At 57.6% G+C, this 17,633-nt stretch overlaps 1 protein-coding gene across 4 annotated transcripts; it reads left to right on the top strand.

Annotated features, from left to right (window-relative positions):
• The first annotated feature begins 1,181 nt into the window (after positions 1 to 1,181).
• Positions 1,182 to 17,144, top strand: LOC118694657 (tyrosine-protein phosphatase non-receptor type substrate 1-like). 4 transcript variants are annotated; one of them, XM_036395835.2, is made up of 9 exons: positions 1,182 to 1,208; positions 6,096 to 6,225; positions 12,450 to 12,809; positions 13,019 to 13,330; positions 13,456 to 13,803; positions 14,063 to 14,161; positions 14,574 to 14,598; positions 14,982 to 15,021; positions 15,678 to 17,144. In XM_036395835.2, exons 1-9 carry the CDS (start codon positions 1,197 to 1,199, stop codon positions 15,930 to 15,932), a joined length of 1,581 nt encoding a protein of 526 aa, XP_036251728.1. In that variant the 5' UTR covers positions 1,182 to 1,196; the 3' UTR covers positions 15,933 to 17,144. The 4 variants fall into 4 exon arrangements, with proteins under 4 accessions (XP_036251728.1, XP_036251729.1, XP_036251732.1 ...); XM_036395836.2 differs by having other exon boundaries at positions 14,577 to 14,598; XM_036395839.2 differs by lacking the exon at positions 1,182 to 1,208 and adding an exon at positions 5,735 to 5,752.
• The last annotated feature ends 489 nt before the right edge of the window (positions 17,145 to 17,633 follow it).

Below are 17,633 nucleotides of genomic sequence, written 5' to 3' on the forward strand. Positions count from 1 at the left end.
GCTGTGCACGTGTTGGAGACCCACACAGAGAGCAAACCCTTCTCTGGGGCAAGGGGCAGGATCCTGTTTGCCAGCAAAGGTCAGCACAGCCCTGCCAGGACTCGCAGCACCTCAGCGGGCACAGGCGCCAGCACTGCCAGCCCTGTCCTTCCCAGCCCACACTGCCGCTGTGTTTTCCCAGCCTGTCAGCAGTTTTACCCTAAACCCCTCACTTCAGGTCAGCCAGGGCCGTTTCCAGGCCAGGCACAGGATATAAACCACCTTTCCTGCTCTGACACAGCCGTGAGGAATTCCCCCAGAGTGTGAGCAGTGTGATTGTGCTGGGCCGCATTAAGGAAGCCCGGGCAATTCACTGCTCTGCAGCATCCCACGGGCCACCCCTGCCAGCAGCAGCCTGGGAGCACAGCCCAGCCCCAGGATGGCTCAGCTGCCCTGTGGATAGGGTCCCTGCTGGAGCCTGTGGGTTTTCCTGCTTGCTTGGTAGATGGTGGACATTCTGAGGGTGGTGGGTGGGCTGACACTGGGTTCTGCTGCCACTGATGAAGCCCAGGGTGACAGTGTGTGAGTGCCATGGGGGCACTCACGTGGAGCATCACCCCAACCCAGCAAAGCCCAGCTGGGCAGGCAGAGCTCTATCCCTCCCTCATCCTCCCTGAAAGTCATTTCAGGGGCTTGGAGGGAACCAGCTGATCCTGGCAGTGCTGGGGATTAATTCAGTGGCAGAGGAACACTAAAATTAAGTGGGCTGTGATTTGAAGCCCTAAGGAGGGGCAGAAACAGGGGGTCTGGGCAATGTGCACAGAGGGGCCTCCTCAGAAAATGCCCCATGCCAGGGAGCACCTCACCTCCACCCCATACATCCCCCCACACCAACTGTGCCGCAGGGCCCTAACAAAGACCTGAGAGAGCTGAAATAACTCAGCTGTAACTCCTAAATCACCCAATAAAAGCTTGACTAAAACAATTACAGGTAGTTCTCATGAGCCCCCTCAAGAGGTGAGGAGCAAACCCATGCACAGGCTGCTCACAGCGCATCCTCCACAGCCTACCCCTCCCTTCTCCTGGCAATCACAGCCTTAACGAGGCCCCTGCTGCTCATCACCCTCTCCAGGGTCTCTCCCATATATAAGGGGGTGATGTGGTGCACCCCTTCCCCAGCTGCAGGTGCTTATGGTGGTGGATGTTATAACAGGAGCATGAGGAGACAGGTAGGATACATACCCCTGCTTCTAAAATCCCCTTTTAGAGGGCTGTGGGTGCCCCTTCCCTCGGTCACAGTCCATGAAAACCATGCCCACATTAACATATTGCTTGTTATAAGTTAACATGAGATAAACTAATTTAAGCTTCCCCTGTACTGCATGTCTTGGATTAAATTGGCAAGGTACCTAATGAAGCTGCAGCTCCATTTGTTGTGCTGGAAGCCCTAAATATCAGCAGTGTAATTGGTGCTCCCCGCTTCAAGAGATATTTGTGCTTCTCTCCCAGCTGAAAGCCCTCTCTGAGTGCTGACTGAAGCCTGAGAGGTGTGGGTGGGGGCAGGATGTAGGATGTGTCCACCTGGATCTGAAGCTGGAGGGGTCTTGGAATTTGTTTTTGAAGCTGGAGGATGAACGGGGGGAACATGAAGCTGTATGAAGGCTGCGCTGTCTTGTGGGTGCCAGAACAGACCTTGTGTGGGCCTGGTGCTCTGATGTGGTCCCACAGGGTGTTTTGTTGTGGTGAACTGTGAAAGTAGCACCTCTCAGGGGCTGGGCTGGGAGGGGTTGGTGGCTGGACTGGGCCAGGCTGGCTCTGAGTTTCCCCAGGGTGGTGAGTCCCTGTGGCGCTGGGTTTTTTGGTTTATCAAGGAATCTTTAAGGTTGGACAAGACCTCTAAGATCATTGAGTCATTATTGTGGAGGGCTCCCATAAGTGCTGGCTGCTTGCTGGTGCTTGGGCATGGCTCTGTGCCCACAGCCCCAAAGCAGCACCTCTGGATGCTGAATTTGGGGTATTTTCCAGGCTGATGTCTAAAGTATGGGTGCTTTTTTTCCTGTATCCCTAAGCTGGTTTGGATTTTTGAAGGGTGGACTGAGCATTTTGGGACAACTCCTGTGTCCAGGTGTGACGTGGCCACTCAGGCTCTTGGTACTTTGCCCACTGTGCCATCCCACTGCTGGTGTGGAGATCAGGAGGGACAAAGTCCCAGGCAGAGAAAGACTGCAGCCACCTCCATCAGTGAAATGTGATTCATTAGCAGGCCCAGGTTTGGCCCTGCAGGGCAGGGACTGGAACCTCTCCCAGCTCCATCCCCTGTGAATCCCCTCCAGCCGAGGGAGGCACCGCTGTTCCCGGGGGCAGTGGGAGCTGGGAAAGGATCAGACAGGGAGCTGATTAAGGCATGAAAGAACAGTCTGGGCAAAACCAGTGCTGCAGGACTTTCCACTGGGATGGCTCAGGCAAGGCTGTAATTGTTCCCACTGCATGTTGCTAGGCTCTGACAAGAAATGGGGTGCTGCTGCTCTGGCTGGGGGTCCCTGTGTATGGATGGGTCCCCACCTTCTCCTGGGGAGGGAGCAGATCCTGCAGAGCTGCCCAGCTGGGAATGCAAAAAGGACATTGAGCCTGTGGTTCTCACTGGGAATAGGAAGGGGAGCAGACCCTTGCCTGCCCAGCACCCAAACATACAGGGTTGGCTGAGCCTGGCCCAGCCCTGCCACACGGAGCTCGTGCCTTCCCCAAACAGGTGCTATAGCAGCGTGATGTAAGTTCCTCACTGTGCCTCAAAGCTGTGAAAATCAACTTATTCTTGAAAAGCTCTCCTGAAACACTGCCCTGTCCCCATGCTGGCTGCTGCCCAGTTCCTGGAGCCAGGGAGAGCTGAATTCCTGGCTGGAATCCTGGAATCCTCTGGGGTCTCTGGAATCCTCCCTGCCGGAGCAGGGGTTTTGAGCTGAAGCAGGGAGATGCTGCAGAGCGAGCACAGCCTGGGTGCCCGCTGGCAGCACAGAGAGCCTGGCAGTGCTGCCCGCCCTGCCAAGCAGTGCTGCAGCCTCCTGCTCACCGTGGGTGTTCTGTACAGAAGGATGATGATGATGGCAGAGTTGCAGTCCCAAAATTTTGCTTTGTCCCTCTGTCTCAGGCGCACAAGGAGCCAAATGCTCCTCTTCCCCCTGGTTCCCAGTGCAGGGCGAGGGCTGCCCTGCCAGGGTGAATCCTCCAAACCTCTCGTGTTGGAGCAGGGCCCCTGTGATGCAGAGTGGAATGGCCATGGGTAGGAGGGGAGGCAGCTGAGCCTGCCCATATGCTTCCTAATGGGGAGCAATAGCAGCTCTTCCCGGGAAGCTCGCGCCGCACCATCTGCTCTGTGCAGTACCTTCTCTTGCAGAGCTTTTTTTAAGCTCTAACTTCCCTTCCCAAGCACTCTGCGGTGGCTGCTGCTTGTGTGCAGGCTGGCTCTGCTCTGAAACCACCTCAGAACAGGTTGTCTGAACCTTCCACACCGAGCAGAACATCCAAGGCAGGCTGAAGCCAACCAGGCCTCCAGGATCTGTGCTTCCATGTAAAAATAACCAGGAAAGGTGGCTGTGAATGGCTGCAGTGTGTCCCTGGCATTTGCCCTCCTGCTGGGCACCCACTTGCCCTGAGGGTCTCTGCTTCTGGACTTGGGCTGGGTGGGATGCACTGCCCACGGTGGTGTAGCTGCAGGGTTTCCACAAACCACTGCTAATCCCATGGAATATCGAGAGCTGAAAGTGACCTACAAGGATCAGCAAGTCCAACTCCTGTCCTGGCACAGGACACCCCAAGAACACCACCCTGTGCCTGAGAGCATTGTTCAAATGCTTTTTGAGCTCTGGCAGGCTTGGGGCTGTGACTGGTGCCCTCTTCCAGTACCCAAACACCCTGTGGTAGAAGAACCTTTTCCTAATACCAACTTCAAACTTCCCTGACAGAGCTTCATGCAGAGCTTCCCTGGAGTCTTATCATTGGTCACCAAAGAGCAGAGCTCAGCACCTTTGCTTCCTCTGGAAGTGTTGTGTCCCTCTTGTAGTGATGTGTCCCTGTGTCCCATCCCTGTACAAAGAAATCATTGCTATGCACAAAAGGCCAAATGCAAGGGCTCCTCTGGACCCCTGCTCCTCGTTGGCCACTCTGGCCAGCTCTGTGAAGGGAAATGATGGCTGCACTGGGCTTTCCAGGACCAGTGCTGCTGGCCACAGAAGTTTTTCCAGTGGGAGCAGAACTGGCCACAACATTTGAGTGCAGCCTCCAGCTGCCAGGGGATGGCAGAGGGAGGTGGGTGCAGAATCCTGGGGAGTGGTTCCCGGTCCCAGCAGTGCTAAACTAAGGCTGGATGTGCCCCATGGGCGTAGCTGGGGCTGAGGGGGAGGCTGGCGGGGCCGGGGATGCGCGGGCGGACGCCGTGCGCAGATTGATGGTGCCAAGTCACTTCAGATATCTCGGCTGTGTTTGTGCGAGGCTCTAAATAAAACCGACAGCCCTGGCGGCTGCCTGCAGAGGGAGGGAGGGAGGGGAGGAGGGGGAGCCGGCAGCGGGTCCTCCAGGATGGCACCCGGTGCTGTCCTCAGGGACCCAGCCCAGTGTGGGAGAGTGATGATGTGAGCCGTGCTGCTGGGGGTGATGCTGGCTAGGCTGGGAGCTCCTGCTCTGCAGGGCCTGCCCCATCTCTGCCAGGGCAGAGGGGACAGTGGGGTGGTGCTGGGAGCTGCCAGCATTGCACCTGGCATCCCAGGTACCTGGCCTGGCCGAAGCACTCCTGGGCAGTGTGAGAAGGTGTGACAGGTGCAGGCAGTGGAGAATGTGTCCTTGTGACTCCCCTGGGAAGGACTTTGTGTCAGCATCCATGGGACACGAATCCCATGGATGATGACACCCCGACACCCTCTTCCTCAGCCCTGCCTACCACTACAGCTGCCTTGTCCTCAGGCTCTCACTTCTCCCTGCTGCAGCCTCCCTCGGAGGGGACATCACGGGGATGTCCCCATTCTCCCAGCGTGCTGTGCAGGAATTTCCTCTCCCTCCCCATCCACCCTCTGCCTGTCTGTGCTGCACCAATGTCCCCTCCTGGCCCTGAGCTCCGTGGGCCAAGCTGACCTGTCCCTGTGGCACCACAAAACACCCCCCGTGCCTCTGCCACGGGCTCACAGCTCGGCCCTGTGTGTCCCTTGGGAGGGCACCCGGGACCCCCAAGGCTGTGTGCTGTTTGTGCCTCTGCCAAAGCCTGTCCTGGCTCAGCCCAGGTGGCCCCTGTGTGTTCAGGACCCCGAAGGCTGTGTGCTCCTGCCCCCAGTCCCAGCTCGGGGATGCAGGGCTGTGTTTTGTTGCCCCTGTGTGCTCCTGCCCCCAGTCCCAGCTCAGGGATGCAGGGCTGTGTTTTGTTGCCCCTGTGTGCTCCTGCCCCCAGCTCGGGGATGCAGGGCTGTGTGTTGTGGCCGTGCCCAAGCGCTGCCTACACCGGCAGCCTGTGGCGAGTGAGCGGATCCCCAACCCCCATCCCTGGGGCCATGGAGCCGCCTCGCTCTGCCCCGGCCGACAGGCACCGGGCACCGCGGGGCTGCTGGCGGCCGGTCCCGGGGGTCCCCTCCCAGCCCACCTTAAGGCAGCCGCACACCGGGCTGACCGGAGGACTCTGCCCCGGGGCGGGCGGGGCTGGCTTCGCCCCCGCCACGGGGGGAAGCGGCGCTGAACCGGGGCTGCTGGGAGCCGGAGGGGGTCTCGAAGCTGGAGCCAGCTCCGTCCCTCCCCGGTACCACGGCAACGGAGGCGGCGCGGCGCGGGGGGAGGCGGCTCCGCGCGGCACCGGGGCACGCGCCCGCCCGGGGCCCCGCCGCGGCGGCCCCGTCAGCGGCCCCGAGCCCGCTCCGGTGCCCACGGGCGGCGGCGGGGCCGCGGGTCCGTGTGGGTGCGTGCGTGTGCGCTTCCCGCCCGCCGCGGGGGGAGAACGGGGGGAGCCCGGCCTCCTTCCTCATTTTGGGGCTGAGAAGGGCGATTTCCTTCGCCAGCTGCAGTTCTGCGTTTCTTGCTTTTTTTTTTTTTTTTTTGGGGGCCTTTTTTTTTTTTTTTTAATTTGTCTTATTTATCAAACCCAGCCGCTGAGCCGGGCGCGGGGCCGCGCTGTGAAGCCGCGGGCTCCGCTCCCCGCACCGATGGAGCCGCATCCCCGGGATCCCGGCCGCACCGCCTGGGCATTGCCGTGCCTGCTGCTGCTCGCCCTGCCCGGTAAGCCATGGCTTCTGCCTGCCTTCCTACTCCTTTCCTAGCGCCTTTCCCCCCTTTTCCCTCCCGCCCTGCTGCCCTGCTCTGCCCCGTCCTCCCCTTTCTCACTGCTCCCGTCCTCTGCTTTGCCTTGTTTTCCCCCTTTTTTCCATCCTACTCCTGCCTCCTCTGTCCTGTTTTCCACCTTTCCCTCCCACACAGCTCCTCTCCCTGCTCTTGCCCTGCTTCCCCCCTTTTCCCTGCTCCTCTCCTCTGCCCTGTCCCCCCCTTGTCTCCCTGTCCCCCGTTTTCCCCTGATCCTCTCCCCGCACACCTCCGGTACCGACATGACGCCGCCTCTCCGCGCACGGTTGCTTTGACCTTTCTGCGGTGACCTAGAGAGCGGCGGTGGCCGAGAGGCTCCCGCGGGGCCCTTGCCTCTTCCCAAACCCAACTTCAAGGCAGGCAGACATGCCCCTTTCCAGCGAGGCAGGGAATTCGGCAGGGGCATGAAGAGGCATGTTGTTCCCACCCATTTGCGAGCACCCCCTGCCAGCTATGGGTGAGGCAAAACTCAGCAAGCAGCCCAAATTCCCACTTGGAGATGGTAGTGGAGAAGGCATGGGGAGGCTCTGGTGAGGGCTGCCTGTCTTCTCTGCCAAGAACTTGTCTTTCTTGCTGCCCTCCTGCTTCACCCCACTGTGGGCTCTCAGCTGTTGGGTACTGAAGCGGTGGAATTGCAACACCTCTGGGCACCCTGTGCCCTGTAGTCCTGTGTTGCCTCAGGGTGCCCCAGACCTCCCAGGGGTTCATGGCTCCAGCAGTCCCTTATAAAAGCTGGGGGACACTGCAAAGGACCAGTCAAAGTGTGCCACTCTTGGCTGTTTCCCTTGCCGGCAGCAGGAAGTCTCTCATCCCACCAGGAACCAAGCCCTGTGGTGACTGCTGCTTTCAAGGATGCTTCCTTTCTAGGGTGTTTCGTTTTGGGTGATTTCGAAGGAATTGCTCTCCCTGCCAAGGGAGGGATGGGGTTTTTGAGGCAAACCTGCAGCAGTAACAATGCATCTTCAGGAGCATCTTGCTGCTGAGCTTTCTGCTCAATTCCAACCCCATCCCTTCCAGCCAGATCCCAGTACAAGCAGCCTAGCCCAGGTTCCGCGGGGGAAACCCACATTCTCCCGAGCCCATTGAAATAGTTACCATCAAAGCTTTGCTCGGGCAAAGAGTTGGATGCAAACTTGGGTAGAAAGCAAATGCTTTCAGCACAACGCTCCTTGCTTTGAGTCGCCTGATCACAACTGAGAAGTGTTGGCCCCAAACTGAAAACTCTGGCTGCTGAGAGCCAAGAAGGCTTTGGCGGTGAGCGCGGCTTCCCAGTGAGCCACTGCGATTTCCTGCGTGAAAGAATAGCTCCAGCAAAGCTCCTGAACTTAATTAAATGTGGTCTTGGAGTAAGAACCCCATTTCTTTGAGCCAGCCATGGGAAAAAACCACCCTGGTGTTTTGAAGTGGTTTGCGTCCCTGATTTTTAGGTGCAAACGTGCACGTCTTTTTTTTCCATATGGCGAATCCCTCCTGGGCTGTGGCTCAAACTAAGCTGAACTCCAGCAGAGTTGGCCCAGGCTCCCACTGCCGGCTGCTCTGACAGCTTCTGCAGAAGTGAAGGGGAAAAGGAAAGGTCCTGGAGGAGACCTTCCTGTGGGCCAAAGGCAGCGAGATGTGGGAAACCAAACAGCAAAGCCCCATTGAGGAGCTGCCCTGCAGAGCCCTTCCACGCTGGTCTGTCCCCACAGAGGGTTTCAGCTGTGCTTCACAGAGCCCCTTCCAAAGGGGAATTCAGTTTCCTGCTGGGGCTCTGGCTCTTGGGATGAATTTCTGCTGATGCTGGAGGAGGGGAGCTTGGAAATGGAGGCTGCCTGTGAGCTGAGGCTTCCTCTGATGTCACGGATGTGAAGCACAGCCTTTACTACAGCCCTCCCTGAGCGCCCTGGGGTCTGCTCAGGGCTCAGCAGCTATCCCCAGGGCTCTCCTTGCCTTCCCTTAACAGCAGATTCCAGGCCTTTTATAGGCAGCACCTGTTAGTTTCCGCCCCTGGCAGCCCTGCTGCAGGTGAAATTCCAGCAGGATTATTTTGGGGTTCCCTTGCCCGTTGGCCTGCTCCTTCAGTGAGTGACTGTGGGGCTTGGGATGCCGGTGACCAGCTGCACGTCATTTCTGGAGCACGCAGCCATCCCGGAGCTCCTTACCCAGCTCCTTCTGAGGGAAAAAAATCTATTTTTACCAGGAAGCATCCAAGCAGCCTCTCCTGAATTAAACCCCGGCCTCTTGCAATCTGTTCGATATCAAATACTTCAAAAGGTGGAATATAGAAAAAAATGTGTCACCGACATGGAAAACTTGCACTGCAGCGAGAGCTGGGATTATTTTGCTCCCAAATTAAACTGAATAACGGGAAGGAGGCAGGCTCTGCTAGATCGTGCTCCTGCCTCTGCTCCGGGCTGGAAGTGCTCTGGGTCTGCACTGCAAGGCTGCTCCCACCTACGTGGAGCTGTCAGGTGATGCTTTTCAGGGCTCTAAAACCCTTGGCTAATTCTGGAGTGTAGGATAGAACAGATTACAGGGTCAGAGCACCTAAGTTCCCCATGATCTTGGGGGCAAGAGGATCGTGTTCCAATTCCTGGTGGTTTGAAATCCAGGTCTAAGGAAAAAAGTGTCATCAGGCAGCAAGGGAGAGAAGCAGGGAAACAGTGAGAAATTGTGGTGTCTCATGTTTTTGTGGCCTAAAGCCCCTGAATGTCCCACTCCTGGTGCACAAGTACATCGTGAGCTGCTGGGAGGGAGCTTGGCTGGGCTCTCACTCCCACCCCCACTGGGTGAGCACCTCAAAAGGGGAAGGAGAGGCATCAGCTGCATGTGAGGAAAAGCTGTGTTCAGGGAGAAAGAGGAAAGAAGCTTTGGTGGAAACTTTGCATTTTCTAACTTGCGTATTCTCGGGTTTTCTGCCAACTTCCCCTTTGTGTTTTCCCTTTGGGGTGGAGGGGTGGGGGCATTGCTCTGAGCTGCTGCAGGGGGTTGGGGCCATTCTGAGCAGGAAGGGGTCAGCTTGGTCCTGGTGTGGGGTGATGGATGCAGGCGGGAAGTGGAGAAGCCAGGTCTGGCTGGGACTCCTGCTCCCCAGCCAGGAGCTGGTCCTTGTTGGGGTGTTCCTGTGGTGATCTGGCTGGAGCTTGTGTGTCATAGATCAGAAATCCTGAACAGGGTGATCTGAGCAGAGCTGGGTGAGGGTCTCTGAGGCAGCAGAGGAGAACATGTGGAAAAATACCCCAAAGCCCCATTTCAGCCCTGTCTGAGGGGCTGCCTGGAGTCTCACGGTGTGACTCTTGTGCAGGGACCAAGAGCTGCCAGTGAAGCCTCTGGGCAGGCGGCGCTGCCAGCAGCGTGGAGCCCTTTTCCCATCGATCCTCTGGGAGCAGTAGCAGTCAGGAAAGCAGGAAAGCACCTTGCATCCTATCCCTGGACGACAGCATGCTCTGTGCCTGCTAATCCCTGGGCAGGGGAGGCAGGCACGCTGCTGCCCCGGTGAGGAGGGAATGTGAGCTGGGGCTGCGGAATGCATACAGACCATCCATTTCTGGCTGCAAATCTGGACCCTGGGAGAGATCCCTGCTGCTTGCAGGGATAAATCCCTGTGGTTCCAGGAAGGCAGGACCCTTGTGCCAAGGTAGTGGGCAGCTCTTGCTGCACACCAGGCATGGCAGCCAGCCACAGGCAGGGCACCCAGCCACACTCAGCTCCATGTCCCTGCGCTTCTGTGGATGTTTCACTGCAACCAAGAAATGACCTTTGGGGTTGAGCAGTGCCCGCCCTGACACTCTTTGGTGTTGGGGTCAGCTCTGGGGCCCCAAAGCAGGCTCTTGCCCAGCTCTCCCCCTCAGCACACCACGTGCCTCATGGGGAGATGGGCAGATGGAGAGAGGGAGGATGAGGAGGAGGCGCTCGGCTCGCTCAGGTTGGGCTGTGTGGGGCGGTGCAGACAGTTCTACCCGGTGCAGGGGACCCTCATGGGGGTAACCACTCTGTAGAAGTTGCTTTTGCAGAGGGGAGCAGTGAGTAACTCACTCATCACAGGGCACAGAGTGTGTGGTGGGGGTGGCCCTGCCTTCCTGCTCCTGTGGCCGCACCTGGGACGTGTCCCTTGCTGTGCTGAGTGCTGCCCGCTAATGAGCTTTGTTTGGAGCCAGTACTTGGTGTTGTGGCCCCCTGGGTGCCTGGGAGGGCTGGGGGTGCCAGTCTCTGTGTCTGTGGCAGCCTGGTCCCTGCCTGTGTCACATCCACGTGCAGTGGGTTGGCGAGAGACAGATGATGCGATGATGCTTCTATGCTTGTGAACTTCCTCTGTGTGTTTCTCAACCATTTCTTGCGAAAGGTCTCTTGGCAGCAGGAGATGGAGAAGTTCAGGAGCTGCCACAGAAGCAGATCTAGTGGTGTTTGCCCCGTGTCAGTGCTGCATTCAGCACATGGAGTGCGCGAGGCCTCTGCTCCAGGGCTGCTCCCCACAATTTTTGTGTCATCTGAGAAGCACAGGGTTGCCTTGCAGGTGCCCAGGGCACCACTGCTCAGGTGCAGGACCAAGGCTCAGAGTGAATGACTCATCTGGACATGACACAAACCAACTCTGTCCCTCTGTGCTTGTTTTGTGGGAAAAACTTGTTCTCATATTGAATGCTGCTGGTGTGTTAACCCTGACATGGCTTCAAAGGGAAACACCAAGGCCTGAAGGTTTTGGCTGAGGATGCTGTGGACTGATGCCCTGGGCAAAAAGGGGCAGTCTGGAGAAGCTGCTCCTCATAATTCTGACCATGGAGACTGAGTAATTCCACACACAGTGGAACAGTGAAAACATCTGTGGGTACAGCACATACCACTGTGAGTCAGGAGGGATTAACAGCTGCCAAAAAGCAGCTCTGGTCTCTGTGACAGCCAGCTGTGGCCAGAGGGGTCAGAGCAGCTTGTCCTGCAGCAGGTCCTCCTGGGAGCATCCAGCCAGAGATTATCCTGCTGGGTCCCAAGGGAAGCCTTGTCATGGGTTGCTGTCCTGGATTTCCCTGAAAGCAGGCTGTAGCCAGGTGGAGGTCACTCTCCTCTCCCAAATAACAAACAACAGGACAGGAGGCTTCAAGTTGTACAGGGGAGGTTTAGGTTAGATATTTGGGAAGAGTTCTTCCCTGAAAGGGTAAGAGAGCTGTCCAGGGCAGTGGTGGGGTCACCATCCCTGGAGGGATTTAAAAGATGTGTGGATGTGGCACTTGGGGTAGTGATTTGGTCAGGGGCTTGGCAGTGCTGGCTTCATGGTTGGACTCAGCGATATTAGGGCTTTTCCAGCCTCAAAGATTCTGTGATTCCATGATTCTGCTGTGAGGGATGTGGGGTGCTGGTCCATGTGCTCCCCGTGCTGCTCAGCATTACCTGCTCAAACACAAAGATCTCTGTGTGACCGTGACACTGGTTCTGGGTGCCACAGCCACCTGTTACCAGCAGGTGGATCTAAATGGTTCCCCCACTTCTCTCCCCATGTGGCTTCAAAAAATGTTCCTTTAAGCAGTGACCAGGATTGCAATCTTGTGTGAATTTGGTTGCAATGACTATATTGGCATAGGAAGCACTGACAAAATTAACCCCTGGGTAACCCATGGGTGTGTAGTGAGGGTTATCTGGGATGTTACTGTCTGTTGGTGCAGGGAGGTGTGGCACAAGTGACTGGGTTAGGGACCAGTGGTATGGAGATGCTCCAAAGGTGATGTCTCCCTGTGCTTGCTGCTGAGCAGGAACAGCGCCTGCTTGGCTGGCATTGGTGGGGGATTGGCTGTGCTCTGCTGGGATCACCAGGGCTGGGATTCCGTGCAGAAATGGGACAGATTCAGGATAGAAAATGCAGTGTCACATTGGTGATGGGAGCTGGCTGGTTGGAGCACTTCGTTTTGTGTGCTTCTTTCTCCTGGCTGACAAAGCCAAGTGGCTGTGGGAGGCAGCCCAGCATGCTGGAGACACGGGCAGCTGGGATGTGCTCCATCTGTACGGAGCTCAGCACAGTCACCAAGCAAAGCTCTGTCCAGCTCTGCTGCAGGCAGAGCAGTGTGCCCATGGCCACAGCCCATCACCTGGGGTGCTCAGCCTGTCCCAGGGCTGGGAGAACCATCAGGAGTCTGGATGTGTGGTGCCAGGCAAGACTTGGTCTCTTTTTTCTCTAGGTATGGATGCCCAGGCAGGTCAGGACTTCACTCTGCAGCAGCCCCAGCCCAAGGTGACGGTGACAGCGGGGGAGACGCTCACCCTGAACTGCATCACGTCTGGAGTTGCTGGACCAGGTCCTGTGATGTGGCTGAAGGGCTGGGGCAGTGGGAACAAGACTGTCTATGACCCCAGTAATGTGGATCCCTCCTCCCGTGTGACGATGGCAGCACCTGGGTCTGACACAGACTTCACCATCCGCATCAGCAATGTCCAGCCTGAGGACATGGGCACCTACTACTGTGTGAAGTTTGTCAAGGGGATGACTGGTGTTGATGAGCTGTTTAAGCGTGGCAGTGGCACTGAGGTGTCTGTGCAAGGTGAGTGGGGCTCCTGGAGCACCTCCTGATGGGAACCACCCAGCGGGCTCTGCTCAGGTGGAGCAGGGATGGGGAAGGGGCTCAGGCTGGTCCAGGAGAGGATCCCATGGGCCATCCCCATGCCCTTGTGTGAGACTCTGCTCCAGGCAGGCCCAGGGCTGGGCAGGGGGCAGAGCCTGGGTCTGATGGCCCCATGCTTGTCCCCACAGCCAAACCCAGCCCCCCGCTCGTGTCTGGGCCTGAGCAGAGAGCGAGGCCGGAGGAGTCGGTGCCTTTCACCTGCACGACTGGAGGGTTCCTTCCTGATAAGATTGAGGTGAAATGGTTCAAGAACAACAACTCCATGGGGGCTCAGCCACCCCAGGTCACTGAGTGGAAGATGAAAACCTACAACATGTCCAGCACAGTGAAGGTGACCCTGCAGAAGGACGATGTCCGCTCGCAGCTCACCTGTGAGGTGGCGCACTCCACGCTGCCGGCCCCGCTGCGAGGGAGCTTCCAGCTCAGCAGGGTCCTGCGAGGTGAGGGCTGGGGGCTCGCATGGGGGTCCTGCTCTGTGGGGCTGGGGTCCCTGGGAGGAGGACAGGGCGCCCTGTGGGCAGCAGAGCCAGGCACAGCAAACACCGAGCTCTGCCTCTCTTCCCAGTTCCCCCCAGCGTCAAAGTGCACACTGAGCCGAGCCCCGTTGAGGTGAACAAGACCGTGGCCTTCATCTGCCTCGTGAAGGAGTTTTACCCAGCTCAAGTGTCTGTTTCCTGGCTGGAGAATGGGATTGAGATAAAGGGGCAGAACCTCTCACGGCCACTGGAGCTGCCCCAGGGCTTGTTTGAGCTGAGAAGCCGGGTGGAGGTGCAAGCAACGGAGGAGAAAAACGGGTCCACGATCACCTGCACGGTGGTGCACGATGCCCAGGCCCCTGCCAACTATTCAGCCATCCTGTGGATCTCCAACCCGAACCTAGGGGGATTGAGCAACGAGTTCCAGATGAATAAGGGTGCGTCAGAGCTGTGGGGATCGGGTGCCTGCCCGGGCAGCTGTGTGGTGTCACCCCCTGAGGAAGCTCAAAGCCGCAGTTAAAATCTGGTTGAAGGACCAAATCTCCATATCAGGGGGCTGGGGGATGTGACAGTGGCAGGCACTGAGCTGTCCTCCTTGGTGCTTCATCCATCACTGGGCCAGTCCCAGTTGTGAGGCTGCAGGGACTGAGAGGTACCACGTTCCTGGCCATGGTGACCTTTTCATTGATGTTTCAGATGATATGCTCATCTACATTGTGGTGGGTGTGGTCTGCATCGTGCTGGCCCTGCTGGTGGCTGCGATTCTATACCTGATCCGGACCAAGCAGATCAAGGGTAAGGGAGCCAAGTGTGGGGCAGGGAGGCAGCTACTCCCAACCCCCTTTTTCCTCTCTTTCCCATGGGTTTCACATTGCCCCATTGGACAGTAACTCCTGGCAGTGCAGCTGCAGGTCCTGCCCGGTGGGGTGATGGATAGAGCTGCCCAGGTTGTTTGCAGGCTGCAAGGAAAGCTCTGGCTGGTCTAAATCCTGCCCTGCACCTCCTGTGCTCCCCCAGGAGCAGTCCTGAACAAAATTGATTGAAACTCCAGGGAATTGCAAGCACTTGCCTCTGGGAAAAGATGTATCCTTGTCCTTGAAGCAGTCTCTGCATGTGATCTCTGTGCCCAGGGAAATGGGGCGTTTATCTTGTTTCCTGAATTATTTTTTCCCTAATTTTTTTCCTATTTTTTTTCCTTCTCTTTCAGCAGGTAAAAGCTCACCATCTGCCAGGTGAGTGCAAATCTCTTCTAGTCACTGGGTAACCTGTGGGAACTCTGAGCTAGACACCTCCAGTCCACAGAGTCCCTCAGGACTGGGACAGAGCTGTATCCCCAAAATTTGTGAAAGAGAAGGCAGGAGCACAGTCTCTGCCCATCTCCCCAGCTGGGGTTCTGGGGATTTTTTGCTTGTGGTGGCACTGAGCAGGCTGTTGGGAGTTGGTCTCTGGCCAGCAGAGAGGCAGCTGGACCAGCACAAGCCAATGTTCAGGACCTGTCTTGCTGGGTGCAGCTGCAAGGACCTCGGCTTGCATCTGACCTCCCCAGCTGCTCCATCACCAGGGAAAGGGCAACAGGACCCTCCATCCATCTGACTGTTTTTGTCCCTCCTTCCAGGTTACATGAGCCAGAGAAGAGCAGCGAGGCCACAACCCAGGTGGGTCATCCTGGGACTGGGGAGGGAAAGTGGCTGGGAGCCACTGAAGAGGGGAGTGGACAGGTGGTGGTTCTCAGTGAAACATCTCAGTGTCTCCACTCTGTGGCTGGAGGTGGAAGAGAGGCTGCCCCAGGAAGAGGATAGCCACTTCCCAGAATCTTCTCTGCCTTCACCCTCCCTCCTCCTCCTCCTCCTCCTTCTTCTCCTTCTCCTCCCAGTAAAGTCTGGGTTGGTGCTGCCTGGGGAACCAGCTGTGCGATAGCCAGCCAGGCTATTTGTGGAGTTATTTTGCATTTGGTGACGCAGCTACGAGCGAAGTCGTGATCAGCAGCAATCTGTCCATCCCACCCAGGCTCTGCCAGCTCCTGCGTGGGCATCACTGGGCAGTCTGGCCTTGCTGGGATGGAGTGGCTCCAGTGACAGCTCTGGAATTGTGGCAGTGGTTTTGAAGCCAGAGCAGGGTGACGGGGTGGCTCACAATGTGAAGCTATAGCATGGGGTAGAGCATAGCTTCAGGGTGGTGGCTACTGGCATTGTTCCCCCATCCAAGCAAGGCTGAGGTGCCCCAGGCCAAGCTGCAGTGGGATTGATTCCAGAACAGGGCTGTGGGTCCAGGGGCATCTTCCCAGAGGAGGAACTCTTGGTGCCTCACACAGGAATCTGACCCCAACAACCTGACCTACGCGGACCTGAACTTCGACAAGGAGAGGAAGAGCATCCGGCGGATGGTGGAGATGAGCCAGCAGTCAGAGTATGCCTGCATCCAGAGCAACCAGGCGCCCAACGGCGACGACAACCTCACCTACGCCGACCTGGACATGGTGCACCTCAGCAAGGCGCCCAAGCGGCCGGCCCCGCGCCCCGAGGAGGCTGGCTCTGAGTATGCCAGCGTCCAGATCACCAGGAAGTGAGCAGTGGCTGCTGGGACCCCGTGTCCTGCTGGGAACAGCTCTGCTCCTCCCTAAGACTGTTCTCTTGGAAGCAGCGGGAGCGATGTGAGGATGCGCTGCGGTACCTGTGTTTTAGGATGGAAATGGAGCCTGCAGTACTTGTGGGGGTCTTCTCCCATCCAGAGAGACATGATTTTTGGGGGCAGTTTGGTCCTGGGGCCACCAGCTCAATCCCTTCAGGACCCCCATCAAGGGTTGCTCAACCTCAGTGTGCCGGGTTTGCCTGTGAGCAGATTCAGCCAGCGGAGCAGCAGCTCCTTGGGAAGCTCCAGCTGGGCTGAGGGGACAGGTACAGTGCCTCCACACCAGCTCTCATGGGGATGCCACTGCCTGGCCCACGGCTCCCCAGGACCAGCAGGGCCCCCACACTGCCTTCTGGGGCTCTGCCACCACACCTGGACACCAAACTCTGGCTTTAAAGGAAGGACCCAAGTGTCCGCCTCTCTTCCCAAGTGTCCCTTCTGCGGGACCTCTGTCTCGCCACAAGGCCAAGAGGCTGGAAGGCCAATGAGCCAAGGCCCCTGCCCTGCCGTCCAGGGGAGCTCCAGGTCTGGCTCCTCAGCACCAAGCATCCTCCTCATCATCATCATCACCTTCCTGTGCTCAGCCTTGCCCTGCCCTGGGACCCACCAGCGCTGCCCCAGGCTTGTACAAAGCGTGCGAGGGCCCCCCCGGGAGCTCCCCGCAGGTACCGTGTAACATGTTTTGACTGTTTGACATGTAACTGTTAATTTTTAGAGCTGAAACCCCCAATGTTTTGTGTTGTACGTGGGTGTACTGCTGTGTACTTAACACTAGAATAAGATGTGCAAAATTAAGACCGAGGCCTCAGTAAAGAATCCCCCAAACCCTACAGAATTTATAAGAGACTTATATGCTCCCCGCACCCCAGCTCTGTCTTGGGGGCCAGGCAGGCTCCCCCCAGCCCACCCATGGGGACAAATGTCTTCCCTGTGCCCCCTACCTGGCCCACTGTGTGGAGTCTGACCCTCTGTTGGTTCCTGCAGCAGTGGAAGTGCAGGGGGCTTGAGGGCACCTGGGGTCCTTGGGGGTGCTTTGGGAGCAATGTGACTGCTTGTACAGATTTTTTTTTTTTGTTTTTTTGGTTTTTTTTCCTTTTTGCTTGCAAGATATTTTTATAATAAAAGTGAAAAGTCCTGTGCTGCTCCCGCACATCAGCGTGTCCCTGTGCTCAGGGGGGGTCACCTTGGCACTGGGGATGCAGGGTGGGTTTGGGGTTCTGTGTGTCCTGCAGGAAGGAGGAGAGGAGGGCTCATCCTGCACAGCCCTGTTGTGTGTGCTGGAGGGAGGGAAGAGGAAGGCAGGAGGTCAAGGCTGGGATGAGGGTTATGGTGCTGGTTCCCCTGGGCACTGTGAGGTAGGGGAGCAGTGCACCCCATGGGCAGGGAGTTGAGCTGGGGTGCCCAGACTGGTGTGCAGGCAGGCTGGGTGCTGGCTCCAGCCTGTGCTGTGAGTGAGCTGAGTGTTCAGTGCTCTGCAGTGACCTCCCCCCTTTCCCAACCTGGAGCTGGTGCCTGGGCTGTATCTGGGGCATGAACTGTGTCTCACCAGAGCCAGGAACTGCTATGTGGGGCTACACAGACACTCAAGAGGGAAGTTGCAGGTTGGGCTTCCTCAGCTCTGAGCTGCTGCTGGAGGGGT

Source organism: Molothrus ater, chromosome 17, assembly GCF_012460135.2.
Source record: "Molothrus ater isolate BHLD 08-10-18 breed brown headed cowbird chromosome 17, BPBGC_Mater_1.1, whole genome shotgun sequence".
NCBI lineage: Eukaryota > Metazoa > Chordata > Aves > Passeriformes > Icteridae > Molothrus > Molothrus ater.